The 25,814-nt window shown below is 35.8% G+C and overlaps 2 protein-coding genes across 2 annotated transcripts in view; one reads left to right on the top strand and one right to left on the bottom strand.

The window, feature by feature from the left end:
- The window catches only part of LOC136818402 (anaphase-promoting complex subunit 1-like), a 60,133-nt gene that overhangs the window by 31,825 nt on the left and 2,494 nt on the right, over positions 1–25,814 (bottom strand). Inside the window, exons 2-21 of the mRNA XM_067074741.1 lie at positions 22,220–22,311; positions 21,660–21,766; positions 13,595–13,633; positions 13,035–13,120; positions 12,673–12,719; positions 7,763–7,885; positions 7,388–7,467; positions 6,397–6,435; positions 5,828–5,934; positions 5,228–5,305; positions 4,636–4,725; positions 4,347–4,455; positions 3,673–3,813; positions 3,310–3,359; positions 2,710–2,986; positions 2,461–2,547; positions 1,691–1,741; positions 1,165–1,247; positions 800–878; positions 323–397 (exon numbers count right to left, since the gene is read on the bottom strand). Coding sequence (XP_066930842.1) covers positions 323–397; positions 800–878; positions 1,165–1,247; positions 1,691–1,741; positions 2,461–2,547; positions 2,710–2,986; positions 3,310–3,359; positions 3,673–3,813; positions 4,347–4,455; positions 4,636–4,725; positions 5,228–5,305; positions 5,828–5,934; positions 6,397–6,435; positions 7,388–7,467; positions 7,763–7,885; positions 12,673–12,719; positions 13,035–13,120; positions 13,595–13,633; positions 21,660–21,766; positions 22,220–22,311 — 1,840 coding nt within the window. The remainder of the gene's footprint in view (positions 1–322; positions 398–799; positions 879–1,164; positions 1,248–1,690; positions 1,742–2,460; positions 2,548–2,709; positions 2,987–3,309; positions 3,360–3,672; positions 3,814–4,346; positions 4,456–4,635; positions 4,726–5,227; positions 5,306–5,827; positions 5,935–6,396; positions 6,436–7,387; positions 7,468–7,762; positions 7,886–12,672; positions 12,720–13,034; positions 13,121–13,594; positions 13,634–21,659; positions 21,767–22,219; positions 22,312–25,814) is intronic.
- Positions 17,786–21,305, top strand: LOC136818572 (uncharacterized). The gene is made up of 2 exons (XM_067074902.1): positions 17,786–18,468; positions 19,402–21,305. The coding sequence occupies exons 1-2, from the start codon at positions 18,326–18,328 to the stop codon at positions 20,669–20,671; spliced, it is 1,413 nt and encodes a 470-aa protein (XP_066931003.1). The 5' UTR covers positions 17,786–18,325; the 3' UTR covers positions 20,672–21,305.

Genomic DNA, 25,814 nt, shown 5'->3' with positions numbered 1-25,814 from the left:
CCATTGATCGTTCGAGCTACAAACATCAAATGAAACTCAAGAAAAGAGTACGTACAGTTGACTGGAAACCTTCTTCGAATTATAGAGAAATTCGGATTACGGAGAGTATTTTATGCAATTTTCTAGATGAGGGGACCGATGTTTTAGTTCGAATTACAGAAAAATTCGAATAGTTGGGATTCGATTTAGAGAGGGTTGACTGTAGTTACAATCGAGTCTACGCAGCTTGAACGCATTAGTAAGGAGAGGATAGTAATTGTCCCCAGGTAGTCTTTAGAGTTTGTAGTACGCAAACTCACAAAATGGATACGTAATATCTCACCCCTGGTACAATTTCTTCCATCCAATCTAAGGTGGGTACGAGTGTATCCCACATGATCAAGTTGAACGATAGCATCTACAATAAAGTAAAATAAATATCAAAAGAAGTAATGGTTCTTTTGCAGCTTCTATTGAGCTCTTCTTGGTTGAAAAGACAACAGCAAGTTTTTTTTTTCAAAAGGTTATTGGGGATAGGGCATCTGTTATTTGAAATGCGCTTAGTGTCTTTCTTCAATTCAGGAGCCGTGGTTAGGTCCTATATCCGCCAGACAAACAAAACTCCCTGGGAGTGTTCATTGAAATCGTAAAACTAATCTCGATTCAGCTATAGCACTCTTGATTGGAGAGGGGTTTGATAAGCGCATAACAGAAGTTAGTCATAGCTTTAGACTAGCCTAAAACAGAAGCCGACTGTCGGATGGACCTCAAATGTGGGGAAGACATAATTTTTGAAAAAAGCAAAAGACTTCACTCTTACCCTATAAAGCACGTGGTCCGGTTTCAATGAATCCATTGTAGCTTCCGATACAATCACCTTAACAGAGTTGGCTACCATGCTAAAAAAATACATAGAATTACAGTGTAGAAAGTAGAAGTAATTATTTATTATCAACCTGTGGCGTATTTATAACCAATTAAAGTTTGTAATGGGTGAAGCGGGTATTACACTCACAATTTTTTCTACCGAAATTATAGTCGACCTAATTCTATGCAAAGATTGGCTAAATCTGTGAACAATAAAATAAGGTACATTAGACCTTTTTCATGGATTGGCTTGTAATCGTGCTGTAATCGAACTTAAATAAAATCGGAGGAAGCAGAGTATAACACAACAACGCTTACAGATTATTTGTCTTGAGGTACAATAAAGCCAATGCCATAATAGCAGCCGGAGCAGTGACATCAGTATTTACTGTATCTCCCTCCTAAAAGAATTAATTAAGCATCGCGGTAATGAATGGCTGTTTATTCAATAACCTGGATGGCGATATTAAGTGACCCTGTGTAATATGAGATGACAGATCCATCTTCTTTTGGTTATGCGTTGGACATTGCGTTGGCAGAACATTTCAAAATGAAAGTAACTCCTAGTTTACTTCAGAATGCAAAGTTTAGTCATCAGTAGACTGGGCTGGACATGTTGGTTTGCCGTCAGCCGACAAACTTGCCGAACTAAAAACTTTTATTGCTATTTCGACGAAAAGAATTTTTTTTCTTCAAAAATTACAAAATATAGACAAAAATTCCATGAATGACCAAAATAAAAAAATTTTCCAACCCGACCGACCCACCTTCAACATCTAGGGTCTGGTGACGGAAAACCAAGAAGTCCAGCCCAATATAATTTCATATTGCAACAGAGACTTACGAATATTTGAAAGCTCCCTTGATTTTGAGATGAATCGTTATAACCAGGTATCTAGATTACAAAAAGGTCATTAGATACTTGAGTATCGTAAATTTGTAAAATCGCTCGACCTGGTGTATATTCTTGGAAAGCTCTCAAAAAATTAAGATTAGTGATATATTGCGAGTATAGGTGATTTCAGTACCTAGCTCGAGATATTCAGCTTCCAAAAGCGCAAAAACTGGACAAAACAGCTGTTTCTGGCTGAAAAACACTGAATAGCACTATTTTTAAGGATTAATATCTCGAGTTAGGTACTGAAATCACCTATACTCGCAATATATCACTTATCTTAATTTTTTGAGAGCTTTCCAAAAATATACACCAGGTCTCCGTATTCTCAAGCTAAAATTTTCATTAATTTTTCACCCTATGATTTTTGCCCGAGACCGTCGTATTTGTCCGAAAATCACTCTAAAGTGTCCGAAAAAAAATTGGCACCCAAGTTATTTTGATTCCCCTACCCCTTAGCTTTCCAAAAATGTATAACAAGTGCTTTGACTAAAAAAATCGATCGACCTCAAAAAAACGAACAAATTTCCCCCTACTAAGTAAGAAAAGTCTGCTAACAGTTTCAAGATTTCAAGATTCCGAAAATACCGATGTATGAAAAATGTGAGCTTTGGATTTTGTGAGCTTTTAGCTTCTTTGGATCGAGTCCATATAAATCAAGCAAAATTGGATAGGAGCGTATATATGGACTATAACTTCAATGGAAGTTTTCTTATTACCAGTTCATTTTTCTTTCCACGGTTGATGTAATTATACAGCAAGTTGAAAACATCCCAATCCAAGATTTTCATGTTGTCTGTCCCTTGCTATTGGAAAAATAAATAAGAGATGAAAACATATACACGCGTCATAGCGCGCGCCAAAAGGACAGCATTCAAGGCAAATTGACTTTAGGTGACGGCAAGTCGTATTTCGCTTTAGTTTTGAAAGCGTTTTTTGTTTTCGACGCTTACAAAATGAATACTTACACCTATCATGATCATACCAAGGGCCAAACCAGCTGACAATGCATGACTTTCACGATCATTAGAGGACTCGATCTCTACACCAGGTGGTTTTCCGATCTCACGTAGAAGAATTTTCACCAAGTGAAGATCTCCCGTACCGAAGAAGAGGAGACCTAGCGATAGAGCGGAAGCCGTCTGACTGATCCGTGGGATGTTAAGCTCCAATGCTGTAGGCGGGAGTAGAGAGTCCAAATGCAAACATAGCAGTTTATATGCGTCCGTATTTTTCGTACCAATCCTAAAACAAATCAATGCATGTCAAGCAAGGGTGGAATTTTAGATTTTTTTTTGATTTTTTAACCTGCTTTCTTCTTGATTGTTTTGGTTTTTTCGGTACGTGAATTAGTCCCTTTGCTTGGTATCGTTCATGTGAAGTATTTTTTATGCTTATGCTAGATTGTCCTGACGTAAACAAAAGTCATTATTTTAGGGGGGTTAAAGACCTTTGAATGAGACCAATAAAACAATCTTTTTGGGTCATCAGAAAAATGAAACCTTATGCTAAAAGAAATGTTTACCATAATCAAGTTTAAGCCAAGTATTTCGAATAAAGAGACTTACTTCGTTGCAGCTGTTCCGATGAGTAGAGCAACAGTTGTCAACGCATGCCCCTAAAATGGTTGATAGATGAAGTTAATGACCTAAGTGTGAACTGAATATTAAAATGCTCAATAAATCTGTTCCGAGATGTTCGAAAAACACAAATCTTTAAGGTGTTATTTCTTTGAAACTTTTAGTACAGAATGATATCTGAACAACCGAAAGAGCGCTTAAACTTTAAAATGAAAAGTCTGGTAAGCTAATTTTCAATGGGAATACAACTCTTTGTTCGTTATAAAGGCCCTGAAATTTAGTATAAAACATTCTCTTATTGTCTAAGCTTGCTAATAATTAACAATAATATAAGTATACACTTAAAGATACCTTTATAAGATAGTCATGGAGGTGAAGTTTGGGAAGTGACGACAAATGGCCCATCAATCCGAGTGCGAAAAGAAATCCTGAGTGACTCGCATTCAACTCGGAATATTTCAATTTATTAAGTAAAATCCAGGTCGAATCAACCTAAAAAAACCATAAGTTTAAAGAAATATTTACTTCCTATAAATCAACAGGAGAGCAGCTAAAATTTTTCGTGAAAGAGTGCTGATATACCTAGGTAGGGGTTTTTCCTTTTTCGTCTGGAAAAATAATAACCTTATACATTAGAGTCCACTAAAAGATGCCAATTGTGTTTATCTTCAATCCAGTAAAGAATTAATAATGGAGGTATGTTCTTTGGCCGGTGATTGAAATACAATAGAGTCTCTATAACTCGAAAGCTCACAGGTAACAAAAGTTTATCCAAGTTAACAGAATTTCGAGTCATGGAGACTAACTTAAAAGGCATTGTTATCTGAAGGGGCCAGCAAACTTGTTCGACTTAAAGGGAAACTCGAGTAATAGAGGTTCGACTTATGGAGATTCCACTGTATTTACGACGTCGAATTGGAAAACTTTGCCACTAAGATTAAAGGTTGTTGGTTTGAAGTAAAGTAGATTTCCGCTGAACTTGCCACAGCCATTGGCGATGTAAATGTTATGTAACCACTTGATACCTTGCAGTTTTCTCGAGCAATCTTCAAACCAGCAGCAACGCCATTGTGGAAGTTGGGCCATAATAGAAGCGCGTTCAGATCTGACTGTGGTATTTGAACAGTTTTATTGCTAATGAAACAAATTTGGAGAGAAAAATAAATATAATGCTGTTTTTTTTTCTGACTCATGCTTTTGTTAAAAACAGACTGAAATAAAAATTCGAGCAATGTAACATCGGTCAATTTATGATTTTTGATCTGGGCTGTTGGAGGATGCCCCCTCCCATGCTCAGAAAAAGTATTCAAGTACCTTGTAGATGATCTGCCACTGAGGTCAAGAGTTGGAATAATGACTGCTTTCGATGATTTTGGTTCTGCTGTACCTAAAGTTAACATCCCTCTGAAAAAGAAGTTGAAAAAATTAATTATCAACGAGACTATATAACTCAGAATAAGACGGAGATAATACTCAATAGTAAAATTTATTCAATATCTAAATGCTGAGAAAAAAAAACAACAATAAAGGTTCTCAGATACTGCATATTACGAAATCTTTTGCATCATAGCTGTTAAGAGTGAATAATTAAAATGATACAAGAATCTCAGATGAAGCGAATAAGTAAGTTTGCGACCGTAGTCGCGGGCAACCCTAATGCTCCATTTTCGTATAGCTGTCTACCCGAAGGTAGGGGAGGGCGCCACTCCTTTCCCTGGATTTCTCCACTTACCCTTGATCCGTCTCATTAGTTGCTGAGCATCAAGCAGAGATCTTTGGTATGACCCGGCTGGGGATCGAACCCACAACCTTGCACACCGTAGCTGGATGCTCTACCTTCATGCTATGGTCGCTTGAATACACATAGATGTAGCATTTAAATACGTAAAGTGATTGAAAAACAAACCTTGCAACTGAAAGCGACATTGTTCTTTTACTGAGTATCAACAATTTCGATTCTTCTTCTTTGGCAAATGCATGATCACTGAAAATAACAGTAAAAAATCGAGTGATCGCATCTGAAACAAAAATACGCGCAACCGAGCGCCAGCAGAACGCCTTCCTTATTATTATTTTTGTAAATGAAAAGGTATACCATTTAAACTCTCGAAAGCTTCATTTCTGAGCTAAATCAATGTCATATAGGGCTAATTCAAAGCATATTATAATAGTCAAAATAGAAATTTCTTCCGTCGGCGCAAACCATTGTTACACCTCCAAAAGTTATTCTTAATCTTCCACTCTCACTTCAAGCTATAAATATATTTTTCAATGTTTTTTGTCTTCCAAATTTTCCAGGGGGTATCCACTTTATCAAAAGATTTCCAAATGTATCAATATTAATTAGAACAGCCCATTATGCTCTCCTATTTTTTCTTTTGATTTCCCCTTCTTTTGAAATAGATAATAAAATCAGTATAACACGGCAGCATCTAGAAGGAGAAGGCTTTCATCCAATCGTAAAATGATAAGAAATGGTGGGTTATTATATGCTAGGGTATCTTACTTCATGTCTGGTTTTTGTTCCACGCTAACAGTAACAGGAACCGATGAATTTAGGAGACGTTTCACTTCGTGTACTCGCAAGTCGTCTTTGAACCGTATCTCGAACATCTTTAAAAAATAAAGTTCTTTATTTTATTTTAATGTAATTCCAGACAAGCGTTAAATATTATACTCTGGTGTCTTATCAAGTACACCAAAACCAGTCCCACCTATAACCCCCTGAAACTAAAAGGATTCGTTGTCTCTTTAGTTTGAGAGAATCAAGGAAACTATGCTTTATAGCATGGTGTTTCAGGGTGTTTCCCTTAACTTTTGTCAGTGAAAAAGTATCCGCAAACGTCGATAAAGCACACTAAAGAAGACGTTAGAAAGGAAGACTCGAGATTACTTGACAAGTCTAACATCTTGAAAACATTTTAAAAACCTTATTAGTAGGGGAAAGTGAAGAAACTATTTCAAAAGGTTTTCCGAAATTCAATTAGCAGGGGGGGGCGACGGGATTGGAAATTTTTCAAAAGAATTCTAGGTGAGGGGCGCTTATTAAGTAGCTGACAGTATGAGAGGCTTTACCTGTTCATCAATTAACATGCCATCTTTATCATCTTCGTCCTGTTCAAAAGATGAAAATAATGAAATTGGTATGAATATATCGAATTTTCCTATTCTTGCAATAACGAAGGGTTAAAATCATTCAAATCTATTTTTTTTCTTGATTTAAAATCTTGATTGATTTCTGCAAAAACGATACGAGATCGATTTTCGTTATTTTACTCCTCGACTTCACCAGGGGTCTTATTCTATTAATTTGACTAATTTCTAGACTAGTTGCATTCAAATTTTTGAAATCATACCGGCAAAATCCTGTTTCTTGAGCCGGAAGATATAAAAAACTCGCAGACTCCATAAGAGAGTTCTTCTCTCGACTCGGACTCAACCAATAATTCAGCGGAGAATTAGCAGAGTACTAGTATAAACCATTTCACAGTCGCAAAGCGTAATGGGTAATCAGGACCACTGCGCGCTAATGACAATTTGCTATTGATCCAAAGTTTTGAACGATTTTGAAAATTATTGCGTCTAGCCAACAGAAAGCCGTAATGGAGGCGCAATCAGCCCTGATTACCTATGATCCATTTCGACTGTGAAATGGCCAATTGTGATGGCAAGTGTCCCTTCCTCCAAGCGGCAGAATTTTTAAAAGATGTCACTAGAGTACATACTAAAGAGGCATGTACAGGCGGTGTATATAATCTTCAAGCTGTTACGACCGAATAATGCTGTGAGTATAGTGTTGTGGCCATTGTATACTTTTTGTTTCTCTGTGTCCATTCTTATGGAAGAGATCTTCTTGATTAACACCATGGTTGTTTAGTACCATCTAGTGTTCAAGCGTTCGGCGAAAGTGTCCGCCTATCAGCATCAAGAATAGGAGCTGTTTTAGGTTTTCTAACAGCAGCATATTCGTTTCATTATCTTCAGTATGTCTGCGTTGGGTACCTAATCATCTCTGGGATAGTTATCTTTTTGCTGTTTTGGAGCATCATTGCAAAAAATTACTTACGTGAGACGGTTTTAGTTTGGAAGACAAGTTGGTGTTCTCCTTCAATTCCAATTGTTTCAAAGACACAATATCTTCCCGACCTGAAAAGGAGAGGGTAGTTGATATATTAGAAAAATATTAGAACAAAATATACTAGGTCCCCTCAGCTGAAAAATAGTATAAAGTACTCTCTACAATTCGAAGAAAATTTTTGGTCCCTCGAAGATCGAATTAGAGGGAAAGTCACCTGGTGTAAAAAATGTTTTTCTTCAACGAGAAGACCCCAAACGAAATAAAATTGTCACTTCTCGACTTAAGAAAAAAACACTCCCGGACAATGCTAGGTCACCCAACCCGTTTGAAAAATATGAACCTAAACCAAAGACTTTTTTTTACCAAGGAACATGGCAGTTTCTAGCGACATTGCAATTTGATTCGTGCTTCTAGTGTGATGAAAGATCTCTTTGATTGGAATTTGATAGCCTATGGGTAGCTTGTCCAAGTCATCTGCAGTGAAACCTACAAGATGTGAAAAATAAGTGAAATACAGCTTATGTCTATGGGTTTTATTTTTCCCTTTTAGATATTCGTTTTCAACCTCGGTTTTTCAGGGTTTCCCGCAGGCGCAGTTGATCTGGAAATGGGCGACCGTGATTCCTGTTGGCGAAAGCAGTCGGGGGCGACCCGAAGGCTCCTCTTTCAATAGCTATCTACCCGGAGGTAGGGGAGGATGCCACTCTTTCTTCCTGGATTTCTCCACTTATCCTTGATCCTTCTCTTAATTGCTGAGCATCAAGCAGAGAGGCATCAAGTACCATTTTGAGAATCTTTGATATGACCCGGCTGGGGGTTGAAACCACAACCTTGCGAACCGTAGCCAGATGCTCTACCACTGCACTACGGTCGCCATGGCTCCTGATTCGTTCCTTAGAGCTTAAAGTTGACGGCCGCCAACTCCTCGCCATTAAAACTCCTCGCCATCAAAACACCTGCCTATCCCCCTTTTAACGACAAACACAAAAGGGCAATCGAGAAATAATAATCTATTCATGCAGTGAAGCAAAACTCAAAATGTATGAAACGTAACTGTCTAATACGAGACCATGGTGAAAATTAGAAAAATAATGAAAAATATAATTTCTGCTCCCATTAACAAATTAGGAAAGAACCCTTTTTCCATTTCCAATAGCCCCTTCTCTATCAAAGAACCTTCACCACTCTCTCATGAGCTTTTTGTCAACATTTTGAAACAGATCAGAAACATCAGAAACAGATCTTCCATTGATGAATTTCGTTGGAAAGACGAACTCGTTTGTGTCAGTCATTTTTATCGCGTGAGCACTGTACTGTTCCTCACGCTTTAAGGACTAGATATTGTCTAAATATTGTCCAAATTTTACCAATTTTAAGTGCTCTTTATTTTGTCTAAAAATTAAGAACGCATTTAAGAACATTTTAGGCTGAAAATTGCTAAAAAATAAGCACATCCAAGCTCAGCCAAATTTTAGGTGTTCTAATAAAAAAAAACGTAGTGTAGATGATCCAAATGAATATTAAGGAATATTAGAGCTGGGATAAAAATAACAACAAACGCATTTCAACCGGTCCAAAATCATTACAAGGCTTGTTTTAAAGATATCTGCTTAATATCATAGAAAGATCCTTTAGTCTGGTCTGTGACCACCGGTCTCTGCTTGGTCAATGCAAACGTAAGGGAATTCAAAGGTTGCTGCTGGAAAATCATATTCCCAGGGAAAAGAAAATTTGTTTTTGAACTATTAGTTGAAGCTGGTACAGGGGTGGTTGTGGCAGTAATTTTTTTCTAATTAAGCATTTTCTCCTTTGAAAGTGATGAAAAAATATAAAATAATATTCAAAGTAAAACAATAACACCAGGGGGCACCAGGTTCCATGGAAACACTATGACAGAAACTACAACAGATGTCTTATTTTTGAAAAAATAATTATCAGATGAGATAGAGTTTTTATAATATTCTTTAATAATTGGTCAGTTGAAGTAATAAAAAAGACGCGTTCTTCAGAAAAAGTAACAAAATTGTTTTATTGCTGGTTAACGACCAACCAAATCAAACATAAGCTTGAAAAAACTCAAACTCGTCCCAAAAGTACTACAGACTTGTAAAAGATGGTGTCTGATATCTTATTTGTTATAACTAAATAAATAGAAGATTTCTTTATAATTTTCTTCACATTTTCTTTCTGTCGATAGTAAACCAGAAAGGGAAGATGGAGTTTCTAACTATTGGAGCAAGAACCTGTTAAGCAAATTAGGGCGTATATGTACAGTATATAAATGCTGTCACTGATCCTTCGTATCTTTTCTCTTGAAACAACTTTTCGATTAAGAAATTCAGTCGTCGCTGTTCAAATGATAACAATCTTTGCTCAGTATTTTAGCATTTATCTGTTATTATTTAGACAGATGAAAAGTCAAAGGGTGTGATATTAAGATGAAATACGGATATATTTGATCCTGGTATGGGTCCTCTTTTTTTCGATCTACCTATCTTTCATTATAGAACACGAGGCAAACTGGGAAGAAGATAATTTGAAAACTGGAGTGATATAACATTTTTATGGGGGAGACCAAACAAAATTCTAAAATCGATTTTAGTGTGAAAACAATTTTATTGATGAAATTCCTTCAATCATGATTTTTGCCATATAGGAGACAAAATATTGTAAGAAAAAAAAAGAAAGAAGTGTTTTATCTGGTTTTATGATTGATCGAATTTTATTCGTTTTGGTAAAATCATTCTTTATTTGTATTGCTTGTATTTTGAGGGGTAACTAAATTGTTCTTTCCATCTAGTATACAAAGGACTAAAAATCTTGTAATGTAATAACTAACTAACAATTTGTCTTTCTTTAGGTAGAAAAACTTTTGAAGGGTATTGAGAAAATGGAATCTCAAAACTGCGCGATCACTCAAAATAGATCAGAAACATTGACATGTGATGCCGAATACTTCACACCTTTCGTATTTAACGACACAACAAAATTGTTATTCAAGATTCGTTCGTTGGCAATGTTACCCGTCTGTATCGTGGCAGCCATTTTGAATTTGCTCGTCTTCATATCCATATTCAAACAGCGTAGAATGAGGAGACAATTACTAAACAAATATTTGTTAACACTTACAGCGGTTGATTTCGGATCCGCCTTAACTGCACTCCCCTTATACATTCATTACAATTTATCGCTATCTGTTGGACACTTTTGCTGCCATATTGGCAACATTCTAATGATGTTGGCATGCGCTTTTATAATGATGTCAATAACAACAATCTCAATGATTAACTTTCAACTTTATTTGGCCATCATCAAACCTTTTTTATACAGCTCACTTTTCAATCAGAAGTACGCGTTCCCTACACTTCTAGCGTTCAATCCATTCTGGGGTGTCTCCACCATAACCACTATCTATTTATTACCAAGTTGGTGGAACTCGTTCCGGCTGGTGTCAAGTGGTTTTGCCTTCATCTCTTACATCATTATATTAATTCTACATTACTTCATTTGTAAGGAGAGTCGTAACATCCGAGAACGCTCAAAATGTAATGCGACCTTAACGTGTAATAGGATAACACAAAAGACATTACGTTTGACAACATTGGTCCTTATTACGTTCGGATTGTGTTATCTGCCATTCTCTATAACATCTTTTTATAGTATGGTAGTTCCTATTACTCCATCATTTAACACGTATTACGATACATGGGCTGAACATTGTGGTTTGACAAATTGTTTGACAAATCCTATATTGTATTGCATGAGGTTAAGCAGCGTGAGAAGAAGTATTGCGAAGATGTTCTGTAGAAGGGAGTATGGTAACGAGAATTCAATAACCATGAACACGACTGTCAAAGTATTGCCAGTTCCTACTTGCGATTCAGTGATTTAATTTAATTATTCTTTAATTTAATTGATAAATAAAACAGTTGAAGTTAAGGGGTGACAAAAAACCCCTTTAAATAAGGGAGTATTTTTTACAAAAATTTAAAGCGAGGGGAGGTTTCTATTATTAAGGGTCTTTTTTTGAAACTTTCAAGCCCTCAAGAAGGATTTGTTTATTATTTTCCAAAATCGCCCATGTCTTTAACCATGAAAAGCATAAATAACTTTAAATCTATAGCCTCACTAGATTTAAATTTCTTTAATTGAAAGCTTCCCGGGCTGGAAAAAATTACGCAGGACGAACCCATTTAAGGGGGATTTTTCGAGTTTGAATATCGGCATTCCAAGAAATAAGCAATGCCTATTATAAATAATTCATGCTAAAATGGTGATTACCTTTTCAAGGAATCAAATTTTTTTTCAAAACGGTTATGCATATCGGTACATAAAAAATTCTCAACTGTCATTGCTAGTTTTGATGGCCCGTTTTTTGGAATTTCCGATTGTTTGAGAGTCAGTGAATTTGAGACGACAAATTTTAACTTTTGTATATATCCCATATATGTAAATACTCGTATGAACCAATAAATTTTTTTGAGATAACCTTTGAATTACGAATGGAATTTACCAAGAGATATTATTACTAATCAGACTGTCGAAAATAATCATTCAGAGGAACTATGATGAAACAATGCACTTTTTTTGGAATGTCATATTTAATGCATAACTTTTGATAGCAAGAACATTTTTGAGAAAAGGTATTTGGAAATTAATAAATATCCAAATACCAAGTTAAACAAATCTCGGCGCATGCGCATGCGTCTAAAAGGTTATCGCTGAATATGCCGAGTCTTAATTCAAGATTAAAATTAAAGGCTTTTGTGACTATTTGTTGATTTATAACCCTTTCCACTTAGGAGGATGGAAACCCGAAAATCCCAATCGCCAATACCTAGGCCAAGATACACTTTAAGTTATTTTATAGACTGGATGGCGCAAATAAGTGGCCCGGTAGTATATGGCAGGTCAATATTTTAAAGATTAAATTTAAAGATTTTTGTTGTTTGTGCGAAGTAAAAAATGGGATGAAACAATTTTTTTATTTCAAATCTTTTATTCGTTCCATTCTCAATTATATTTTCAAATCCAAATAGTTTTTTTGTTGTAAAACGTTGTTGTCATATTCTCCTAGTCTACTTCACTGGACGTACTCAACATCACCAAAAATTATCAAAAAATAAAATTCAGTCAGAAGTAGACTCTGTCTAGCCAATACCCAGCAAGATTTTTGGTTTAAGTGTCTCCCTAACGGGGGAACCATCCACAAAAACCTACTGTACCTGATGTTTAAGCATCAGAATAACGAATGTAAAAATAAAGAAAAATACCTTCTTTTAGCATGATATTAATAATGGTGTCAACTAATGATTCTTTGCTGAAATAGATAAAAGAAAAGTAATGCAATGAAACTGATGGCATAGTCTTTCATTTTGTAGATTTTGATGATGATATATCAAGTACTCACTGTGTGTGTTGCACAACACAACAATTTCAACGTTTCAATTTCAAAAATTTTTACGTTGAAACTAGACCGAATCTTTTTACGCAAAGAGCTGCGTATGTTAAACAAACTTTTATTGAAAAGCAACCCTTCATAAAGATTGGCGAAGATAAATCGATGATGAAAGAAATACAATAAAAAATTCATTTAAAATCTAATTTTAACCAATCAAACATATATAAATCATACCCAGCCAATTTCAATTGTGCTAGCATCTCTTCGGGGTCTGATGAGCTTGATGTACTTTGAGTGTATTTTGAAATCGTTGCAAATATCTTAAAAATGAAAAAAAAAAAAAATGATTTTGACCAGAAACTTCAAAATTGAAAGTGACAACCATTATGATGGTAAAACAAATTAGAGTCGCTCTTTGACGTAAGGCGTGTCACTTTTGAGTCTTAAGAGTGTTAGGGTGTAAAAAATGTAGGGTTGTGCTAGTTTTCCAAACCATCGAGTGGTTGAAAGAATTAATGTTTTTAGCAAATATGGCAGTATCTTTCTACCTTTTTACACAGCGAAAATGAAAATCCAATTCCCCTTGAAGATCGAATTAGAGAGCGTCAACTGTAGGACGCTCTCTAATTTGATGTTCAAGGGCAATTAGATTTTCATTGAATAAGGAAGCTTATCAGATAAGGGAGCGTCGTTTATGAGAGTTTCTTGTTGACGGGGACTTCAAATTTCATCGAATAAGGGAGCCTATCGAATAGTAGAACGTCGAATTAGAGAGCGCCAGCTGTATAACAAACCTTCATTAACACTGTCGAATATTTCATCCTGTGTGAATGCTGAAAAATAAGGAAGAGAAACATTCAAAATCAATTAATTAACTGGAGCTGTTTAAATGCGTTCTACAGTAAAACAGGTCAGCAAATATTCTTTTTAATGATATAGGATGAAGACGCGCCTCTATGCTGACAAAGCAAAATATTCACAAAAAGATGTGCTCGCGCGGCGCGGTAGGTGGAAAAAAGTTGTTCTTTCTTTTGTTAAAAAATGTTGTGTAAGCAAATGGTAGGGGATACGTCAATTCGTGTCCTTTAACAACGCCGGGGTACCATCCCTAGCTGGACAGGTCAAAGTAGGGTTATCCATTTTGCTGGTTATTTAAATCATACAATAGCCGACGCAAAATCAGACGGAAGATTTCCTTTCATTTTAAGATATCTCATACTGTCGTCGACTAGATAGTGTGAATTGGTTGATCATGGACTGTACATTTAGATTTACAAATAGCCCACTTATCTTAAAAATGGATTCTATTGAAATTGTGCACAATGGAAAAAGAATTGGAACTTGTAAAATACAACTGTAGTAACGGCATACAAAGCAAAATCTTAAAAAAGTTCTAGAGCTAGAGTGTGTTTCGAAGTCATAAAATTATGTCATTTTAACATTTTTATTGTCATATTTGTCCATATATCCATTAAACACTTGGTAATCGATGTCAAGCCTCCAGTGACTTTCAATGAAGTTTGCATGATTGAAGTACAACTATCAGGAAAAGATTTGCTCGCTGTTGCATGCATTTATCGAAGCCCAACTAGATCTACGTCCTCCAACGAAAACAACAACAACCTAAACTTATTGATCAAGTCCATTGCATTAAACAAGAAATATTCGCACAAATGTTTGTTAGGTGATTTCAACTTTCCAACAATCAATTGGGAAAACTGGACCACCCCGCATCTGGAGGATAGCAAAGAAGAGAAATTCTTAAATGCTTTGAGAGACGCATATCTCCATCAACATGTTAATGAACCAACTCGATGTAGAGGAACTGATGACCCATCCCTCATCGACTTGATCTTAACAGGCGAAGAAAACCAAATTAGGAATCTCGACTACCTAAGACCACTAGGAAAAAGTGACCATAGTTCGTTGGCTTTCAATTTCGTTTGCTACGCATACTCCAAACCTACGCAAACAAGGTTCATCTATGCTTCGGCCAATTTCAAATTAATGAAAAATGACCCGACGTTGAGGGGATGGAAAGAAGGTTTCAAAAATTCATCCGTGAATAAATCAGTGGAAGATCTTTGGGAATCGTTCAAGAAAGTTGTCATTGATCTCAGAAATCGATTTGTCCCTTTGAAAGAAGTTGGAAACGATTTTTGGAGGAAAAAAGGTAAAGTTCCAATTGATAAGAATCTTCAAGATGAAATCAAGTTAAAGAAAACGCTCCATAGAAGGTGGTTAAGATCTGCACCTCTCGACAGAGATCGTCATCGTGCCAATTACACTATTGTAAGAAACAGAGTTAATCGTTTGATGTCAAAGGCCCACAGGACTTATGAAAAAAGCATTTGTGATAAATCCAAGGAAAAGCCAAAGATATTTTGGTCTCATGTAAGATCTAAACTTAAGTCATCAAGCGGAGTCTCACCACTACTTGAAAACCCTGATGACAAATCATCGATTAAACACGACGATCTCGACAAGGCTAACATCCTACAAAAACAGTTTTGCAGCGTCTTTACCAATGAGCCCCCAGGAACGATTCCCGACTTTCCTACACGAACGGAGATTCAAGTTGAGAACATCATCATAACAGAAGATATGATGAGAAAACAGATAAAATTGCTGGACGTGAGTAAATCCTTCGGTCCGGATGATGTACACCCGAAAATGTTAGTTGAACTGATCGACCATCTAGCCGAACCCCTGTCTATCATCATGAATAAGACCTTGTCTGAGGGAACAATACCAAAAGATTGGAAGATGGCACATGTGACTCCAATTTATAAAAACAAGGGTGCCCAAAACCTTGCGATAAATTACAGACCTGTTAGTTTGACTTCAGTAGTCTGTAAGTTAATGGAATCATTTATAAGAAAGCACATTATGAAGCATCTAACTGACGAAAAGCTTCTAACCAACAAGCAATACGGTTTCATTAGTCGCCGCTCCACCGTCACACAACTCCTAAATTATTTGGACAAGTGCTGTGAAAGTATAGCTAACGGAAGTGTTGTTGACACTATATATTTCGATTTTGCGAAAGCTTTTGATACTGTTCCCTATCGCCGTCTACTTAAAAAGCTGAAAGGATATGGAGTATCTGGAAACATCTTGAGATGGGTAGAGTCTTTTCTGACTGACAGAAAACAATTGGTTAAGGTTAACAAAACTCGATCTAAGACGGACGATGTTATCAGTGGTATTCCCCAAGGAAGTGTTTTGGGACCACTTCTCTTCGTTATCTACATCAACGACCTTCCTGACAATGTGCTGTCTTCGATTCTCCTATTTGCTGACGACACGAAGATTTTCAGAGAAGTCAACTCGATTGAGGACTCATTGGCTATCCAACAAGACATACACAAACTTGAAAAGTGGTCAAATGATTGGCTATTAAGATTTCACCCAGATAAGTGCCACGTTCTCACTCTCGGTAAATATTGGAATATTGTCCACGCGCACCCTTATTCACTTAGAGGTGAACAACTTGAACATGTTTTCGTTGAAAAAGATCTCGGTGTTCTGATAGACTCTGACTTATCCTTTGAAGAACACATATCAAAACAAGTGAAAAAAGCTAATTCCATTCTAGGAGTCATCAGAAGAGGTTTCGAAGACCTTAGCCTTAAAACTTTCTTCACTCTGTACACAACCTTTGTCCGGCCTCATCTCGAGTATGCCCAATCTGTATGGTCACCAAAACTACGTAAGGACATCAACTTAATTGAGGGCGTTCAACGACGTGCCACTAGGATGGTCAGAAGGTTAAGTAATCTACCATACGAGCAGCGCCTACGAAAACTTGACTTGCCTTCTCTCGAATTCAGAAGACACTTCGGAGACATGGTTCAGATCTACAAACACTTGCACTTCTACGATAAGGACACCACAGTTGGAAAGTTTATTCGCAGGGTGCGTCCATCTCGAACTCACGATTACGAACTGATACCAAACTTTGCAGACGATGGATTTAGAGGTGTCCAGACCAAGTCATTTTACTATCGATGTGTGACAGCATGGAACCAGCTACCAAAAGAGACTGTTAACGCTACTAGCATCAAAGCGTTCAAAGAAGAACTAACCAAGGCATGGATGGAACATCCATTGCGCTACGAATCAAGATCTTTGTAATTGTAGACGATAGATCGGTTTAGAGGCCCTCGTGTGCCTGGACTGTAAATCTTCATAAAAAAAAAAAAAAAAAAAAAAAAAAACAGGAGAAGGAAATAACGTTATAATTTTTCAAGTCAAAGTAGGGTTATCCATTTTGCTGGTTATTTAAATCATACAATAGCCGACGCAAAATCAGACGGAAGATTTCCTTTCATTTTAAGATATCTCATACTGTCGTCGACTAGATAGTGTGAATTGGTTGATCATGGACTGTACATTTAGATTTACAAATAGCCCACTTATCTTAAAAATGGATTTTACAGAAGTTTTGCACTGTGCAAAGAATTGGAACTTGTAAAATACAACTGTAGCAGCTATATACCAAGCAAAACATGAGCGGTAGAGCTAGAGTGAGTTTCGAAATCATATTATTGTAATTATAACAGGAGAAGTAGCCTATACTAGACGTCACCCGCGTTTTTTTAAGCAATTAACGTCTATTCCACTTTGCAGCTTTTTCGAATGTTTGGAGCCTGGGTAATAACGTTATAATTTTTCATTATTCGAAGTTCTAGCATGATCAACAAACGTCGAGTGTTTTATAGGTATAGGTAGGCGAAATTCCATAAAGGTTAAACTGTTTTAAATTTATTGGCAAGCAGGTTACTGAGCACATTTTAATGATCGTATTTTAAAGCATTTTCTACTGCTTGAAGTCTTGTGATTTACGTTGTGAAAGCTATTAATGAAGTTGACCACAATTTTTGGTAATTAGAAACATCTTTAAATGATATCCGATGGCCATGATGAGTATGAGAACAATAGATATTAAAATCTACTTAAAGAATTCGATTGGACAATTGGACAAATTGTCATTCTTGTGTTAATGCTATGACACGAATTTGAAAGGAATGTTTGATGACAAATAGTTGGCTTTTAAAATAAGAAAATTGCAACGGAGTAAAACAGGAAAAACTTCTTCGAGTCAACATCCTCACGATTGGCGACAAAACGTCTTTTCAGTAGTGGACGAATTCATCTGAAACAAGAATCATTTGGAATCGCTGTACAGTGATTGTAGCGTGGAGAAAAGAGGAGCCTTTCAAAAATAGCTTTAATGACTTACGGATAAAGCTTCTGGCTTACTTTTAAACGTGGTTGGTTAAAAATAAAAAAATAATTGAACTTGTGATGGTTTCTTCAAATACTTCACGCATTCATTAGCAGCTTACACTATTCACATGGAAGGATTTTGAAACTGTTCGATCAGACGTATTAACAGTTAAAAAATAACTCTTCAAGAAAAGCCGAAAACAAAAGGCATTTGGTAGAAATAGATTTTGAGTGATCAGAGCTGCAGAGAGAACTTCAACAACAACTTTTCACTTGGTTCAATAAACTTCAAGATGACGACATCACCGTCAGCTTTACAACAAGTTATTGATGAAAAGGAAGATGAAATCAATGTTATGAGAATCGTCGTTGCTGTATTGGCTGTTGTCGTTTTGTTCCTATTGATCATTTTGGCATACTGCACGTGCACTAAAAGGTCAGTAAGCTAGGGTTATGATTGGTTTTTAAAAATCAATTCTGACTTTGAAGTTGAGAGGGAATTTAATTAGACTTCAAATAAATTTTTTTTGCATACATTAGTAGAGTCTCCACAACTTGAACCTCTCTTACTTGAACGTCTTCTTAAATCGAACGAATTCAATGGCACCTTGAAAAATTCCTAATAAACTCTTAAAATTTAAAGTATAAAGCAACTAAATCGCACTGTTTTTGTATTTCACCAGCCCAGCAAGACTACGTACTTAATATACTGTTCTAGGTTCATTTAGCAAATAAGGGAGAAACTTTGAAAAAACTTGAAAACCTCCATTACTCCAATGACTTCACAACTCGAGACTCTGTACATTTTCAGGATTTGGATAGTCAGGGTGGCCTTGATTGCTCTTACGAATAATAAAACTGTTCAAAAATCCATTTTTCTCATGAAGGTACTTCAAGCTGAAGTTTGGCTTCTGAAGTAAAAGTCTTAATGAAAATTTTTACTCCAATTTTCTCCAATGCAAATCTTCGGAAAAAAAACGGGAATCTCGTAACTAAAAAAAACCTAATATAGTGCTAAAGCGTATTGTCGTTGAAGTTGAACCAAACGAAATGTAGCGGAAAATACAAAATTGTAAAATTTGACCAATTAATTGAGTGATTTTTCTTTCATTAATCAAACCCAACCCCTTAAATAGACTAATTTGTATCAGCTTGTTGAGCTACAATGGTATTCTATAATGAACGTACATGGAAACAAAGTTGTTGTAAGATCCTACCTATCCAGAAAGTTACTGAAATAGTTTAGCAAAAGGTTTGAAGCATGAAATTTCCATTTGACCCAACTAATTTTTATGCTTATGCACAAAAATACAAATTGTAAATCTAATTCTTCAATGGATAAGAAAAGCTTATTTTTTTCGTTTTTCAGGAAAAAGCACTCGAGACCAAAGGACGTTGAGATGAACAAAACACAAGATGATGACACTGCAAAGGCCAACGGTGACCAGAAAAACAACCATCCTTTTCAAGATAAAAACTACAGTGAAATTGACGAGAGCGACAATCATAACCACAAGCAAGATATCCCTTCAGTAAAGGTTACACAGGACATACAGGCCCTCTCACAGCCCGATGACCAAGATTCTCTTTATGAAGCAATGACCGAGGCTACGACTCCAAAAATCTCGTCCACGAAACGACATAACCAGACATCTGAACGGTATCACGAACCCGATGAAATTGACATTGAAGCTATGCGTCGGTTATCAAGATCGAATAGTATGTCTTTGATTAATAGCCGTTCAAGACCAACCACCCCTACAATCGAAGGTGCGATCAACAGGGTAGAATACTATGAAGCAATGGGCGATTTTGCTCAGAACCAAAAGCCAGTCACCAAGTCACTATCCATGCCTCCAGCTCGACGACAAGTCAGTGAGCCGTACAAAGAACCGATTTATTCTGAAGTAAACACGTATGATAGATCACTATCTGTACCAGCGGCTAAACACCAGAGATCGTGCAGTCTAGACGGTCGACAATCTATACCGAAAGATCTGTTAGAGAAGAAGAGAATGAGCTTACCACCGCCCGCCAAACCGCCCCGTCGAAGCAGTCTCAAAAGCAACATTAGCAGTGAGAGTGGAGGAGGAATCATATACTCACAAACATATGAATCAACAAACAGCCTGAGGAGTCTTGACAGCTGTGACGGTGACTACATCATACCTTCTTCTCGACCAAGTAAAAAAAGAGCCCCACCCAAACCTTTGCGAACGAGCACCGAGAATTTGTATTGCGTACCGAAGAAATTCGATCGGTCGCAGTCGCAAAAACACTTCCGAACTGATGATAAATCACAATTGATATTGAACATGGAGAAACAACCAACCCGATCACGATCCGAAAAACCGATTCGGGCGACCAAAAGCTCTCCACCAATTGTTGTACAAGATTACGAGAATTTCGGGTTCGACAAAGAATTTGACAACGGTGAACATACGCATAATAATAATTCGACAAGGAAAAATGGTAATCATAATATTACTGAGAAAATGGATAATCAGTACGTCATACAGACCAGCTATGAGGGTTTAGATTATTATGGAGATAACGAAGTGTATACCAGAATGGATGGTGATGTTGAAGTGCAAAATACGAACAGAGAAAGTTCAGTTTATGAGATTGTTTACAGATGATTTTGTTTTTGACAAACGAATGAACGACGGGATGTGAATTAAGAAAATGGTGATTATCAATATTATGTTGCGAAGAGGGCCGGGCAAAGAAAATTATCAACACGGAAAATGAATAGTTTCCAATTTTTAAAAATTTCACTCGAATAACTCTTGAATCATCATATGACATAATTGGAGTAAAATGATGTTTGGAAAATGAGAATGATAAGGATGATACATACATACAGCCGCATGAAACCATTTTTAGTAGTCCATGTACTATAGGAGCTTTTTGGAGTGAAATTTTCTAATTCTAGATAAATACATTTGATTGCAATGATGATATACATTAAAAGACTATTACTCAGTATTCTAATGATTAATGTGATCATTAAAATTTTGGACAACGTTGCAAAAAATAGAACAAATTGATTTGTGTTTCTATAGGAGAAAGTTAATGACTACAACCACAGTTTTCGATTGAAAGAAACTTTTATATGATTTCCAAATAAGAGAGGTTCAAAAGGAATATTTGTTTTGTAATTATATTTCGAGTTAATTGTAACCAATCAGTTGCCTTGGGCTAATTGTTAAGATATTGTAAATAGCAATATTAATGAAATACGGTAATAAAAAGCCACTGTTTCGAATCGATTTCCACGAATTGATGCAAACTTGAACTAAGAAGAGGGCGATAAAATTATTAATTGATCTAGCCTTGATCTGGGGTGGGGGTTCTTGACCCAGGAAGGGAGGTAATAACCTTGGTGACCGACGGGGACATGCCACGTCAGACACAAATTCGACGAAATACGGACCCTGATCGAAAATATTTGAACCGTATTACGCAAAAATTTCAGTCTTTTACAAAAACATGACCATGGCCAAGTTTTAGAATGACCAAAAAGTACCCCCCCCCCTGTGTGAAGTCATTAATGATGTTACTGAAATGTATTTAATTTCCATCACGTGACGCTATATATACAGCTTTTAGGAAGAGAGTACATACCTTGGGTGGTGGTTCGTCCATGTTATTATTATTGAAAATATCCAAGGCGTGGTTGATAAGACTGAAACCTTTAATCTGCTGACACTTCTCTGATATACTACTGAATTCTAAAACACGAGAAAAGAAAACGAGAGTAAAATTCTGCCATTTCATCTACTTTAACCATTTTAAAAAATAAGATAAGGGGATGATGAAAAATTCAGCAACGACATTTTAATTATTCCCAAAGGAATGGACGAGTCAGTTTTTGTTCAAAAACGAGATGACAATCCAGTACATTTCTCACTGTGAGGACAATTCAAGCCGACACGTTTTTTTTAATAAGAGATTTTCGAAGCCTTCGGATGTTCTAAACTAAAAATGTTCTTTGTTATTTTTAGAATGTTTGTTTGTTATTTCCAGAATCTTTTGAGTATTTTTGTCCAATTTCCTAAGACAATAGGTGATTTAAAGTAAGCAAAGCCTTTAATAAAGTCTCTTAACTTGTTTTTATCATTTTGATCATTGAAGCCTTATGTTCTTTTATAGTTTGTTCTTATAGAAAAAACTACAAAGTTTACCTTCTTTTAAATTGTAAACTGTATCAGCTTTGGACTTGATGCAAGGGAAATCTGTTTCGTAAATCTTCACGTGTGATGATAAGGAAAAAACCCTGCGCAAAAGAAAAGAAATGAAAAAAGAACAGTTGGTTGGGTGGACTACCTTTAGGCAAGGTAATGTAACTACCGGGTGACCCATAGTCCATATAGACCAATGGTGGATTTAAGACAATAGAGCATAACTAAGTCGGAAACATGCAAAGTGCAGTGTGCATAGTGCAACTCTCGTTAACCCTTTAAGGGCTCTGACCATAGTGAATTTTTCATAATTACCGTGTTTAAAATGTGTTTTCTGACTGATGTAACCAGCAAAACTATGGCATGTTATACATTTTCTGTTAGACAAACTATTCCTGAATCTGAAAATTCAAAAATTGCATTGAAAAAATTTGATGAAGAAGAAAATGAAGACTTTTGCAAGGAAGAGAGAGTATTTCAACTTTGAAGAGCTTAGTTTCGGCGAAGAAAAAACATTTTGAAAAATTTTTCGCAGTAGATGGTGTATCTTTTACCGAACAATAAAAATTTTTGCGGAAAATTTTTGTAAATGCTTCTTTGTCTCGAAATCTTCAAAATAGTGGTTTTTCATCAATTTTTCATCTGGATTTTGCTTAAAAAAACATCCATAACTTTTGATACATCTTTTTAGAAAAATTTTCCGCAAAATTTAAAATAGTTCGATTCTTTGCGGCCAGTTTGAAAAAAGTTCGAAACAAAAAGGTTAATTACCCATTCAAACTTAGCACTTTTTATAAAAGAAGGTGATGCAACATATTATTAACGTCTTTTTAACGTTCATAACGTCATTTTTGCAATTAAGTTCTTAATTACTCTTAAGGGGTTTGATTAAAAAGCAATTTATAAAGGCAATTATTCTTTGTTAAAAGTGTTAAAGAATCTAAAACATAACTTTTATGTTCATAGATACTAAAATCAATTTTCTGACTATGGTCAGAGCCCTTAACTGCCATTCGTATTTTTTAAGGGTCGACCTATTTGCCACGGAAAAAAAGAAGGTTCGACCTATTTGCCAAATGTCGGCATATGCCGACAATAGCGACCACAGAGCTGACCATCACATTTAGCTTTATTTTCTGAAAAATATCAGAAATATAAGTGATATGTGTTTACTTTTCAGTTGAAATATGTATAATTATGAAAAACATCTATGAAATATATATTTTAATTATTCAACTGCGCTATTTATTGAAATCTAGTTCAAAATCAAACTTTCAATAAACTCAATAAAACCCCTGGCAAATAGGTCGAGATCGACAGCAGCACTGAAAGGGTTAAAAAACAATGAAGTAACAATTACAAATATGAATTCTTGAGAAACCCTTAAAATTTCGAAGTGTTTTAAAAAAAATACGCCAAAAATATTAGCATTTAAAGACATGTAAAGTTTTTTTTGGGACACCAAGTATCTTCATCTCTTCATCGACAGGGTCTAAAACCGCCTATGCTAAACGACTAACTTGATACGACAAAAATAATGGAAAGGAAAAATTGTAAACTGTATTTTATACAAACTGCTATTATCGCGCAACAATTATCGTATTATCATATAACAGCCATATCACTGTATTATAAGGGTTATAAATGAAAAATTAAAAGGGCTTGATAGCTGTGTCTGCATAATAGCGAGTTTATGTATCTGCGTTTTTTCAACGACGGATACGGTAGGCGTCTAATTTGTGTACATTCTGATTGACCGAGGACGACGGTAAATTGCATTTAAAAGTGATAGTATTTGTTTTAGTTAGAATTTTTAACTGCCAGAAATATTCTTGAATGTTTGTTATCCGTAAATTTTAAGATGAAATTTAAATTCAAACAAAACGATTTAATAAAGTCAACAAGGTTGAATTATGGATGAAAAGAGCAACATCCCAATGATGAAAATCTGTAGTCAGCCAATCAACTATTATTTCAACTGTTTCAATAAAACACAATCGATTTCGGTGTATACCAAAAAAACACTGCCATCTCTTACAAATAGTGTCACTCAATTGTTTTTTTTGCAAAAACTTCGTCTGTGAGAGATGAAATCATAACAACCCTTGGTACCGGAATACGAAAAATAGATACTCAGCGGACAATTGGCGCAATCAAAAAGGTATACAGCTGTCAAGCTATGATTCAACGCTTTACTCTATTCGATACGCATTCCATTATTCGATAATATTGATAGTTACCGTGAACGGAAAACCTCTCATAAACGACGCTCTACTTTTCGATACGTTCTTTTATTCGATTAAAATCCAATTTCCCTTGAACATCGTAACAGAAAGTCAACTGTACTCATCACACGTTTCTTGATTTCGTTTTGCCACATAAACAACCACAACAAAGAAAACGTTTATAAAATGTCCTGATCTTTTTGTCCATTAGCATGTAGACCAAAGCATTTGTACCAGAACAAGGAAAGACTAGCATATGCATAACAATAGTTATACTAAACGAAGAGCTAGAGAGCGAGTCAGAATTCACGCTTAGCGAAACTCCAAGTACAACATAGTAAAAGGCCAAGGGTAATATACACACTGAGTATATCAAAGTAATAGCATTCACGATAGAGACGGCTTTTTTGTTACGTTTACATCTCCGGATTTCGATCTCATTTTCAATTGTAAAATTTCTGGATTGATCGATTTAGATTCTTCTAGACCAAACATTGAGAAGCGTTACTAAGGTCACCACCAATATCATTAAGAATCCGGTAAAAAGCCAATTAATTATGTATAGTGTCCGAGAAGTGAAGGTTGGTACATAGGTAAAAAAAGCGAATAAAGTTATCAGAATCATGAGTAAATTCCATGCAACCAAGATCATACAGATAGTTTTGTTAGATACCGAATAGAATGGTTTTCGTATGGCGAGATTCCGTAGGAAAGAAATAAGAACAAAGGTTCCAAGACCTAAACCAAATGTATATATTATGAAAGCCATACCGAAACTCGCTGTCGTACAGTTCCTGGCTGATGTTAAGTCAAGGATAACAAAATAAGGTGTAAAAAATCCCGTTACAGCATCAGTTACGGAAAGAAAAATGTAAAGTTTTTGAGAGATTGTCAATTTCTTGTTTGTTTTTCTTAATCCAACAATCAAAGCGATGTTCTCAAGAGTTGAGAATAAGAGAATAAAAGCGCAAACGATGAGGCGGATGTAGAGCGTTCTCCAATCAATTCCTTCTTGGTCATCTTGTTGTCTTTGCTGTTGAATGATGGTACTGAGTGAATGAGTTTGATGCAAGATACACTTCATTTCGAAGATGATATTTTTTCTCCAATAATTCTGTCATGGAAGACAAGACAAGAACTGTAAGATTTTATTAACCCCTTTCTTCAAAGAAAACTAAGCAATTGTTGAACAACATGCCCGAATGACCCTTACATGCTATTATGATGGAGTTTCCTGTCGCAAAAAATATTTTTAAGAATTCTTTCCCCTTGAAAGGCCGAAATGATATAGTGAAAATTTAAAAACACACTTTTTTCAATCACAATGACCGAGATTTTCATGACGATCTTACCCGTAGACCAACATATTATAT

Source organism: Clytia hemisphaerica, unplaced genomic scaffold, assembly GCF_902728285.1.
Source record: "Clytia hemisphaerica strain Z4C2 unplaced genomic scaffold, Clytia hemisphaerica genome assembly, whole genome shotgun sequence".
In the NCBI taxonomy this organism is placed as follows: domain Eukaryota; kingdom Metazoa; phylum Cnidaria; class Hydrozoa; order Leptothecata; family Clytiidae; genus Clytia; species Clytia hemisphaerica.
The sequence above is the reverse complement of the archived record's forward strand: the minus strand, read 5'-3'. Positions and strand labels throughout refer to the sequence as shown.